The sequence below is a fragment of the Bicyclus anynana genome, chromosome Z, assembly GCF_947172395.1.
Source record: "Bicyclus anynana chromosome Z, ilBicAnyn1.1, whole genome shotgun sequence".
NCBI lineage: Eukaryota > Metazoa > Arthropoda > Insecta > Lepidoptera > Nymphalidae > Bicyclus > Bicyclus anynana.
The window spans coordinates 2,003,910-2,016,380 of record NC_069110.1 but is presented as its reverse complement, the minus strand read 5'-3'; the positions used below and the strand labels follow the sequence as shown (position 1 = coordinate 2,016,380).

At 36.7% G+C, this 12,471-nt stretch overlaps 1 protein-coding gene across 6 annotated transcripts in view; it reads right to left on the bottom strand.

Annotated features, from left to right (window-relative positions):
* The window catches only part of LOC112045528 (zinc finger protein zfp-1), a 68,007-nt gene that overhangs the window by 41,504 nt on the left and 14,032 nt on the right, over nucleotides 1–12,471 (bottom strand). For 5 of the 6 annotated variants that reach the window (XM_052890863.1, XM_052890861.1, XM_052890864.1 and 2 more), the window contains exons 5-10: nucleotides 11,985–12,060; nucleotides 11,101–11,222; nucleotides 6,968–7,111; nucleotides 5,543–5,636; nucleotides 1,885–2,013; nucleotides 569–713 (exon numbers count right to left, since the gene is read on the bottom strand). In XM_052890863.1, the coding sequence (XP_052746823.1) occupies nucleotides 569–713; nucleotides 1,885–2,013; nucleotides 5,543–5,636; nucleotides 6,968–7,111; nucleotides 11,101–11,222; nucleotides 11,985–12,060 (710 nt within the window). The remainder of the gene's footprint in view (nucleotides 1–568; nucleotides 714–1,884; nucleotides 2,014–5,542; nucleotides 5,637–6,967; nucleotides 7,112–11,100; nucleotides 11,223–11,984; nucleotides 12,061–12,471) is intronic. The other variant, XM_052890866.1, reaches the window with a different exon arrangement.

Here is a 12,471-nt window from a genome sequence, read left to right as displayed (position 1 = left end):
AGAATTACTTATTACGTTAAACTAGAAAAAGTAGACAAACTAAAATGTAGCGTTTGTAGAGAACTTAAGAATAGGATTCACGTAGAATGCTAAAGTAAGTGAGTGTGTAGAATTGGCTCTCCATGAGATTTGATAACATTTTTACAATATTACCAATATTTTTTTCCCTATCTACGCATATTTTTTTAGAGGGCTATATAGTGATTGCTGTGTTAGATTGTTAAAATATTCCGACTATATTTGGCCGTAAAAAAATTACAAAAATGCATTTTATAAAAAAGGAATCACGAAAAATAATTGGAAGCAACAGTTGCTAATATTTTTTAAAGGTGTGCTATTTATTTAAATTGCCAATCGAACTAAAATTAAACCAGTCTAAAATTTATATTATTTTAATAAATAACACTGATTTGGGCATTGCAACACTTCATTAATGCATAAAAAATGGTTGCTCTCTTTTGTTAGTGGACAGTGTACACTGGAAAGGTGATAAATTGGATAAATTTTAGGCTCCAATGAGCCCCATAATTTTTTTTTTATGTACTAGCATTCCTCGATATAAACTCACGTTTGCAGCACGGGTGCAGCTGCGATGGAAGCGGCGGCCGAAGCTACGGAACTGATGACGCCGACTGTCTCCGGAGGCTTGACAGAATGTGTCGGAGAATTCGGCGGCAGAGGGATCTTTGAGGTCGGCGTTGAGCCGCCTGGTGCTGTGGAACACGTGTCACAGTTTATAATCGACTAGCGGGTGCCCGCGACATCGTCCGCGTGGAATTCAGTTTTTCATAAATCCCGCGGGAACCATGGATTTTTTCCGGGATGAAAGTAGCCTATGTGTTAATCCAGAATAAAATCTACTTCAGCCAAATCGCCGCAATACTTTCATCCCCTATTTTATACCCTTGGGGGTAGAATTGATCCTTTCTTAGCGGATGCCAACGTCATAACATCTACCTACATGTCAAATTTCAGCCCGGTACGTCCAGTGGTTTGGGCTGTGCGTTGATAGATCTCTGTCAGTCATATTTTTATTATCATCTGCCTGAAGCGAATCCTTGAGTACTTCGAATACATTGCCACGAAAGACGTAGATAATCTCAATAAACAGATGGTCATTGGCAAAGTGAAAGGAAAGAGGCTGCGGGGTCTCGCCCGATGCGTTGGTCTGATCAGATCCGCACCAAATTCGACTCCACAGTCTACAATGGTCTGCGGTTAGCTGAAGGTAGAACACACCGGAAAACACGGGTTGACATCAGAAGCGGATTTAAAGAGCAAAACACGATTATTATATATAATAAGAACCTATCAGGTCTAACAATTCCTACTTAGAATGTTACCAATAAACTATTGAGTGGTAGAGAACAACCTCGAGTGAAGTCCCGGACTAGTGACTAGTTATATGTAGGGTTAAAAACGTCTTTTATAAAACTAGTTTATACTCCCCTTCTCCACTCAAGTCATTCTCCCCGCCTATCCCAAAATAATCCTTGAAGGATTACAACAAAAGATGTGGACGGATCGAACGTCACGAAATGAATGAGCTAGGCCTATATAGCTAGAGCACTCGGACTCCCGCTACTGCCCACGTAACTCACGGAACACTTTGTACCATCTCGAGTCGTGACGAGAGCCGACCGATCTAATGACTCACTCGCGCCGGCACACGGATGCATACAAACAATTAATGTGAGGAATCAATGCGTGTAAGGTTAAGGATATCCTTAACAGTTAAATTCTACTTAGAAGATGATATCCTTAACTTTACCCGTTGGTCCCAAGTCGAGGGCTCTGCTCGGAGTTTTTCTCTCGGCCACACGATGTAGCCTTGCTCACCATGTGGGTTACATGGTAAGCAAGGCGTAATGAGAATTGGCATACCTTTAGCTGAGGAGCCTTGCACGGCATTGTCAGCGTAGTGCTGCGGAGAGGGCGCGGGCGTGTGCGACTTACTGCCGCCGCCGTCGCCTGCCACCGAGCCGCGCCGCGACGGAGATGGCTTCTTCTTATCTGTATCGGACATTCATTCATGTTTACCATAACTAACGGGTCAAGTTCTTTCCTTAAAAACATTTTTCATTATATCTAAGCTGAAGCTGATCCAAAATTGCCGACGTCGACAATTCTTATACAAACGAGATGGTCCATTTTAGGCCAGAACTATGTACTACATTAAATTAAATACAGGTATTTTAATAAAAATAAAAGAAATCAATACATCGAACTAAATAATAAGCGCAATATAAAAATACAATCCCGATTTTTCGAGGTAACAGAAATGTCAAAATGCCATTATTATTATCTGAATTAGTGTTCAATTTCTTGGAGAAAATAAATATTAATATCAAGTGCCACCATGTGACTATCAAACTGAGGTGTTAGGTATCATGTGTCTGTAATTACACCGGCAACCATGTCCTTCAGACCTGAACATAGAACATGCTGCTTTGGCGGCAAAAATGAGTATGGCAGTAATGCTTCTCCGGACGAACTCCGTCAAAACCTACTACTAAAATCTTTTTTCGAATTTCTTGCTTTTGCTGTTTTATGCTACCCCTGAATTAGAGCAAACTAAAAAAAAACAAATCGGTACAGCCATTTTCAAGTTTTAAAAATGCCCACGAATTCACTTAATATTACAAGAGTATATATTAGTATCGCCCTGCGTTCATTTACCTGAGGCACAGGAGTGAAACCTCAATCACCTCGTTATATAGCGTATAATAAGCGCATAAATGGCGTTCTACTCTTGAAACCGAAATGAAGATTACATAAATAAGCATGGGCGATAGTGATTCCCTGGATGAACTGTCGCAAAGAGAAAATGTTCGCTATTAGTGAATTGATTTACGCACACTCTGTTTTATATAAACAGCGTGCTAATAGGCAATGAAGTAGTAAGGCATGCCGAGCAACAATTCAACAATGCATTACTGTATGTTACAGTTTCGATATGTATTTGCTGCGATAACGTAAACTAAATAAGCAAACACCTAGACTGTTTTAACATGGCACGTCAATGGAGCACACTTGTGCAGTTATGGAGACCCACGTGTCTTCGCTTTGGAAATGTATTTGCTCATTCATAGACTCAATTCTATTCTGGACATACCGTTTGGCTTTAGGTGTAATGGTAGATTAACAAATAAGTGTGTCTGTGTGAGGAACTACACATCAACGCATTGTCTGTCAACTGTCTATCAAATACTCCTCTGTACATCATACCATTAAAAAGGACGGACCGGACGAAGGACATTCCTTAGCAAACATTGATGATTCGACACTATGCATTGATTCAAAATATTTTTACGAGATAACAGAGGTCAATAAAAGATGATATGATGATGAAATTTTACACCCAAAGAAAAATAGACTTTCAAAAATAAAAAATATACAAATAATGTTTAAAAAATATGCAAAAGATGTTTAAAATATTTGCACGTGTCAAGTTAAAGTAATCTAGGTATGCGTATCGATATTATAGGATTTTATAACGAATGATAATAATTCTACATACTATTACAAAATACAGAACAACCTAATTAAATTCTATATGTACATGCATATTCTATACGTTGCTAAGCTACAATAAAAAATACAATTCAATGGACTAACCACATTTCGAGACAACACAAAAAAAATTCCCATTGATTTTTAATTATTTAAATTGTAAAAGTTGCACACTGCAAAACTCTTCTACCCCTTATGCCCCTTAAGGCCTACAAACCCATAATTTACTGACAAATATGCAATATACGTGCACGGTCAATCAATTTCATGCAGTGATGTTTGAACCTTTCCGTAAACTAAGAATAGTAAATTAAATCAACAATTTTTTCCCATAGAATTATTCGAAATTACTTTCGGGCCCAATTTTTTTAAATTATAAAATGCAAAGCCATCGTTGAAATAAGACCATTATAGATCTTTTATATAATGTCAAGAATACAGTTTCAATTTGATATGAAGCTTGCTTATATGAACGATATCAGTATATAAGAGCTATAAAATGGCTTCCAGCACATGCTATAACCATAGTAAAGCATTAAAAAATTAAATCGTATTGGTGACTCGTGAAATTTGGGCTAATACTGACTCTCCTGCTATTTTCGTATATAATTTGTAGACAACACAACTAACACACAAATACATAAACAAATCTACGTTTGTACAACAAGTAAGATGGTGATAAGGACGAACGTTTTTCAGATGACTTATGTTTGCGACTGCCGGCTGTCTCGGTCCTGTCCTGACATGTTTCTGTCGTAGTGCATTACATATTAAACATACATCCCACTCCTGATAATTAGGGCCCGCACACACGATGAATATTCCTTAGCAGACAATGATAACTCGACACTGTTTCGACTCTAAATATTTCTTAAGAGATAAAAGAGGTCAATTAAAGATTGTGTGATGATAAAATGACTGTTTGGGATTTGCGGATCCAATACTCCATCGTCTGCGCCGGCTCTATAATATCACTATGTTAAGGTTAAAGATTCTTTATGAGAATAAAAATTGAATTAACTTTTGACACATCTTATTAAGAAAGTTTATTTCGTATTATTAATTGAATACACACTAAGTCTAATTTCTAGTCAAGAGAGTTGTGATATAAATGACATAAAGAACTAATTATATCGTATATATACTTTGCTCTTCTAAAAGTAACTGACATATATTTACTGTATGACAGTTCATTCCGCGTTTTTAAAAAGTAGTGACATATAGCTGTCATTACTCGTATGCTCTCTAACAAATAAATGACTACAATTTTTTTACAAGGACGAAACCTAGTACAGACAAGTCTTTGATGATAATAATAAAAAAAAAATAATCTATCGGAGCATATTGAAAACTTCATTCAATGAATCATTAGATAACTAATTTAAGCTGTCTGTCACTACCAATTTGTGAAAAAAATTAACTCATAGCAATGAATTACTAAACTTTAATCTACGCTAGCAATATTAGCAAAATAATAATTAGTCTAGGCATATTTTTCAGTCCGAATTTCACCTTGGAATAGAGAGATCTGGAAACTATGATTTTAATAGCTAAATATATTGAGTTTTTACACAAAATATAATGAGTTTTTGGAGACAACTAATACAGTACATCAATGAAGACTTACACGAGTTTCAGCCTAATATCTCTAATTCCGAAGTTGAACCTCTTTTACTATTTGAATTAACCAGACTAAATATTTGATGTTACAAAAGTTTTGTGGGAAAAAAACGTTAGATACATTAATTAATTTAACTACGATTATGTAGGACTATGCTAGTGTAAATTTATGTGGAACAACTTGCACGAAAGCTATTACTATTTGCAGAATTATTTACACCAGTCATCTTTAGTGGCAGTATTTGTAAACAATTTCCTTCAATATAAACAAAATAACCATAATTTTTTGACCGGAAACGTACAGTGCTCATAAATAATTATAAACTAATTTTTGTGACCTGTTCAAAATTAGCCTATATTTTACCAGATATTACACGTTTAAAGTTATAATTAAATATAATAAACTTACCCATAGGTTGGGTTGTATTATTTGGATTTTTAGTTGAACTCGGCGTGTTTTTGCCCGAAGCGGCATTGCCCGAATGTGAGCCCTTTCGTCCTGGCTACAATACAAAACCACATTATGACTTACTGAGGTCCAAACAAGTAAACAAACACAGGCAATAACATAACATACATATAGCTATACTATATATCAATACCATTGCAATTTGTAATTTTTTACGAACTCTTTTCTGATACATATCTGAATGTTTATTATTATTTCAACGGAAAGAAGATTATATCGAAGTAACTAAATACGCAAGTCGTCGGCTTATTCGATTTCGATTGCGTATAAGTATCTACATAGCTTGCGTACTGTAACAATAAATTGAATGAGCCGACGGCACTACATACTCTAATCTTAAAGAAAAATTGCTTTAAAGCATAGAGTATCCGGAATACATTTAGGCGGCGTCTGTACCTGTCGTAAAGTCTGTACTGTAAGCGGCTGCGTGTCGGACATAATGTGACTACGAAATAATTAATTTCTTGTTCACACAACGAAGATTGAACGCTACAACAAACAGTAGTCAAATCTCTCGGTGTGCAGAGGCTTTATGAAACAGTTAGCCGCCGAGAGTTCTTACTTAAACACAGCGTGGTACTTTCGACCTCATATACAGCTTCGATATATCTATTCTTATGTATGTATATAATTTATCTTACAATTTGGCAGACTTTACGTCAGATGTGGAGCCTTAGTATTGCGAATACGCATTCATGTAGCCCGCAATACATTAAAGAGTTGTGTTTTGTGTGCATGTAAGTATATTTCCGTTAGAGTCGTACGTACGAGTACGTACTGTCTGAGAGCCTTTGCACAAGAAGACTTTTCACGTACTTAGTCAAAATAAATCCAACGCAATCGAAGCAGCGGACTGAATGTAACGCTGTCGCAGATCACCGGCCTCAGTACGAGTTTGCACATCTCGAAAAGTTGACAGTTTACATATTTTGCGATGTTATAGAATACTCTTGAAGACGATTACGAATCGATGTCAGAGTAAAATGTACTTAGCGATCCTCATCTTAAAGTTTTATAGTTTGTGAGACCCGCTCTTTGTATCGCGTGTTCCGTACGTGAAAATAAATTAATATCACGATGAATAGTCCACGTGCGTCTGGATGTGTATCGGTGTGAGATTTTTATTTTAAATTTCACATCATCTTCCGGCTCAATTTGTACAGACATCAGAGGTTAGTAGGATTCAAAATTTAAAACTGGATAAAAATATCCATTTCACTCGGACAGTGTATCTCAAAGTGATCCACCCGCGAAAATGTAATCGTGTGCAACGGCTCATGCAGTTGTGTGCACGCGTCCGTACGCGAGCGGTGGTGAACGAGGCCCTAGTGCGAGGCGCTCGGCGCAGGCGCGCTTGTGACGTACCCCTTTAGCTTTGGCCATGTGAGTAGGAGTGGCGCCGCCGGCGGCCGGGGACGCGTCGCCGTCCCGCTCGCTCGAGTCATCCGAATGGCTGTCGTGCGACACTGGCTTGTACGGCGGGATCGTCTTCACGTTACCGCCCTTTTTCTGCACAATGACGAATTCTTGTTGACGACTTTCTGTGGCGCACTGTCCTCATCGAGAGAGTTTTGAACTATGTGGCCTCATTCTGAATGAGAATTCGCGGAACCGATTCCGCTGTAACTTTACTTAATCGTCAACAAAACAATATTTTAACTATAAAAGTGATTTTGAAAACTTCAAATTACAAAAACAATAGATTTTTAGACATATTAATTAAATAAAATAAATTTTGGTCCTATACTATTTGCGTTGCAATGCGTTCATTCTGCACCAGATCAGCGGCTTCCATTTGACTATACACACATACCAGCAACACTGTTCAGGAGTACCTACTTGCGATCGAATCGTAGAAAACCACAGGGTACCATTTGTCCACTTATTCCAACAGCTAAGGGGGCAGGCCTTAATCAATTTTGACCCCTCCCACCAAAATGTATAAAGCAAATAATATATTGTACGTGATATGGATAAACAATAAATATACGTGGTGTTTATCAATCTAAGAGATCCAAACCAGCGGCGTAAGATGTTTAGTTTTAGCATTACTTACGTCACTGTTCGAGACAAAATAATCCCTTTCAAGTTACGATTGACACCTTAGCATCACCTCACTCAATGTGTTGCAACACCAATCTATCTCTATTAGGCTTAAACAACACACTAAAGGAAACAATCTTAAATACTCAACAAACAGTTACGTACTCGTATATTATAATACATCACTATTTTACTTTACGTTCTTTGAATGGATTATTATTAAACCATTCATACAATTTGTGCTTTGATGAGCTCAGGCCGTACTCTTCGTATCAAGCCGATTTACATTTATTTTATCATCAAGAAAACTTAATATGTAACAAATATCAACTGTCTTCACTGGATTGGATGAGGTGTTGCCAAAGAGTTAATACAAAACGTACTAATTTAAAATATCAACACTGGATATTTTAGCGTTTCAGCGTGAACCGACTCACTTTACTTACCACATTGTATAATTTAGAATGTATTGTACATGAATATCTATCTTGATGAACGTTTCCAGTTTATGTTAGCCCATAGAGTGAAAACTAATGTAACATCGTATAAAATTTTTACAAATACTCTCCAAATTGGAAACCGGACATGGTGGCTCTATCCCTATTAAAAAGGTGTGATACAATGAGGTGACTAGAATGATACAAGCAGCCGAAAAAGATCCATATATTAGATAATGGCTTTGAGTGATGAAGTAGGTACGAGCAGAATGTGATACGACTCTTTGCAAAATAACAACTTAGGATCAATGTACTAATGAATAACATCACATTTTTATTAGAATGTGGTAAGCCTACTCATACTTTGATTATTCCAACATATTTAAAACTGACTGATTTTTAGACCACGCTTCTTTAATCCTGCAAAAGGTACAGTGAACTGACCTTTATTTTAAACAGAAGCTGTAGACAACATGTCCTGGCTATGTAAAATGCTATATCGCTATGCAATTCCGCTAATGCGAAGCGGAGTTGATTACTGTGTCTGTCCACCGGAGCGGAGCGAGGTTGCGGAGCAGAGTTGCAGACTATGTTAAATAAATAAATGTTAAATATAATTTATTTAAACCCGCTCCGTTTCCCCGCTCCGCTTACCGGTTTTATATGATTTTTTATACTAGCTCTCAAGTCCCTGAGACACTTAAGAGGAGCGGAGATTTTGTGCAATCCTATTGGTTAATATTTCTCCGTTTCTCGGCTACGCCGCCTCGCTCCGCTTCGGTGGACTGGTAGCCTTACGCCACCGTCCTCCGCCGCGCACTAGCGGAAGTGCAGTGTAAAGCGCACCCAAAACCCATTTAGTATTTCGTGTATAATCCACTTCCAGTTTACTCATTATGACAATTTGGTATGATGATGGTGACAACATGAAAGATTAATTATTGCAAATATATAGATAGATGTATCGACTAGGCCGCAGACTGCAGACTCGAATGGTCGACGTAAAGCTTTCAAACTTATGCCAAGGTCGTCGTTTTTCTACTTCTATGATAATAACGCATTTACAATTATGATTTAGTTGTTCGTTCCTATAAAACATATGAGTTTTCTAAACTAATTAATCATCAGTAAAAAGGAAATACCACTTTGTTTGACTGAACGGTTAATCTGTCGGCCGATCGTTTAGTCTGCAGTATGCGGGCTCTTGGTACCCATAGTATTAACGATTTACACCGAAAATATCTACTGGGTTATTAGCTAACTTATTGGAAAATCTCATTAGCGCGACTTACAGTGCTGCTTCATAGTAGTAATACTTTGTAGCAAGACTTTGACGGTTACACTCGTACATTAAATGTCGAGTGTCGAAGTCGAAAAAAGCAAAAACAAATTTACAAATACTGTTTCTGGATATAGGCGTAGCATTAGGTCCCTTACTGGACGTGCATAATTTCGAAACTCGAAAACTATTGACGAGGTGCAATCTCGTACTGAGGGTACTCCTAACAATAATGGTTAGTGATGTTTTAGATGGAAATTAATGAAATATATGAAAACAAAATGGCATGTAGCGAATATATATAATAGTGAGTGTTTGGTGAATTACCCTTATGCGTTGAAATCCTAATTACAGCTTTAATATCTTTCGATTATGATGACTAATGGTATGGACAAATTCTCTCTGCAGGTGCCGCAATGGACCGTTTGAGCAGAGTCGTCTATATAGCGCACTCTTTTGCACATAAAGGTGAATTACTAAGAGATGGCGCTTATATTGAGATGATTATGTGACGTCATACAACAAATATAAAATTGTATATGTACACATATGTAGCTATAGTCAGGCGCAATCTTTATGACGTCTTCGAAATAAGCACACAAGATGAGTTCCTTAACGACAAAGGTGCTTGGAGGCCATTGGATCAGCTTCCACCTTCACACAGGAAATAAAACTATAAGAAATTGTAATTTAATTGTTATCAAATGTAAATTGTAATACTGTATGACTTTTTCAAAAGAGCAACTGTTGAGTTTCTTGCCGGTATCTTCTCAGCAGAACCTGCCTTCCGAACCGGTGGTAGAATCTTTACAAATAGTCAACTGACGTGTCAATAGTGCTTGTAAACTGAGCCTACTTGAAATAAATGAATTTTGAATTTGAAGCCGCCGTCTCTACGGTCAGCAGGTTATGCTTAAAAACTAAACGGAATGTCATACATAAAGTACGCTAAAATAAAGACGCGTGAAGCGATTTCGGTAGATAGGGAGTTCGTTCTTGCGTACCGGTGATACCTAAAATCTTTAAATTCCGCAGCTTAAAGCACTATGTTCAGAAACGTCATTAAGATTGCATCCGACTAAATCTGTGTCACACATGAACATGACAGCAAGTACGACGAAGAAAATTAAACTCAAAAAACTACGAAGAAATTTCGTTTTGTTACAACTATCATGAAATATAGTGTGATATTTTGTATTAGTATGGTAATTCAATGAAGGGATCCTTTACTTAATAAGCACAAATTATAAAGTAAATAATATTTTATAGTTTGTGAGATATTTTTTAATGAATTATTGGATGTTTTTATAATTTACAATCACACTGTATTTCGTCGTAGTAGTAAAAAAATAGTATACATAGTACATACATATCTACTGTTATTGCTATCACGGCGACAGATGCTTCGTGTGAGACATACGCAGAGTAGGTAATTTTGCTTGAAATTTGTGTATATATATCATGTTTTTATCGAGGGAGAGGCGTGTGAGATCTAAACTTGTATACTAAAACCGTTGCCTAGCAACATTTTCACACGACAGCTGGTAATTCATAAACTTGTTTTCTGATATTCCTTCAGCTATACCAGATATTCAGATATATATAAATCTTTCCTAATATTCTATTTTTTATCAAAAAGGATACTACCAAGACTACATACAAATCAGATTTTACAATAGCAATGTGATCCGATGATCAAGGGATAGGCGACCGATCTGATTGGTTCATTGAAAACTCACCAGTTTACTGTAGTGGTGTTGACAGTAGCCACAGTATTTGACGTTGTCGAGATAGTTGCCAGCTTCCTCGCACAGCAAGCCCAGGCTCTGGGCGCAGGTCACGTGGAACTGCTGTTTGCATCCTGGGTTCAAGGAGATTTAATAATATCTAGAACTAAAACACACACACACACACACACACAACCATATATACAGGCTGCTGGGGAGTATTTGCCATAACTATTCTTTAACAAAAATTAATTCAAAATGTTCAAGGAACATAATTGTGTTCTATAATGAATATTTTCGGTGTAAATAAAATTTCTTATAATATAATAGACATCCTTATAATAATGACGTATTTATATTTTAAATTCAATGTTACCTAAAGGCGTGTGTTACATGGATAGTCGGTATTATTTAAATTAATAAAAGTAATTCAAATTAAAACACATTTTTTTTATTATATGTAGTTAATAAAATATTAGTTATGTAGTTCGGATCCTATAAATGGACTCGTCAACACTTTAAAGTTATGGAAAATATTCCCCAGCACCCTGTATAAGCACAAAATAGTAGAACAACGTTTATGTAATTTTTAAGAGACAGGTGTGAACGGTGACTATTACAATTGCTGTGTTGCAAGGTCTGAGTATTTTGATACTTTTCCTTTTCAGCTTTCACCAAATTATCATGTGGGACTGTGATATCCTTAATTATTGCACCGCGCATTGACCGTTCGACTACCACTAAGTCAGGTCCATCCTGATTAAATTACCACTGAAGACTGCTCTTTCATTTTTGCTGAATAACAAAACAAGTAATCATTACAGATTCTATTAAAGGTCTTTGTAAGACATCCTCGCTAACTATCATTAATTTTAATATGTACTGAGGTAACTAACCAGATTTGTTACACTGCATACAGGCGCCGGCGTTGGCGCGATGGGTTTTGCCCAAGTCTTGACAAATGTAGCATGTCTGTGAAAAAACAAAAACACTATGTCTTAGCATTACATTAGTATAGTTGTTTCTGTGACCTGTATGTTTGTAATTATTCAAATACAATACAATACTTTACAGAAAGTCATGTGTATCAAACGGTGAAGGAAAACATCGCGAGGAAACTTGCATTGCACCAAATAATTTTTTTAATTTTCTATTTGTGTGGAGTCTGGCATTTGGCCAGGAGACTCGTGCTTAACAGTAAGCCAAATATGGGTTGTTACTGATGACTTTATAAAATAATGTACAATAAATTGTAAATTTCTGCTACAAAACCCTAATCTGATCCTGATAGATGGTTTCTTAATAACTTTGCAGAGTCATTTTCTTTCTATCCTGCTGAGACGTGGTACTAGACAAACAAACAATGCACCGGATTACGTTTAC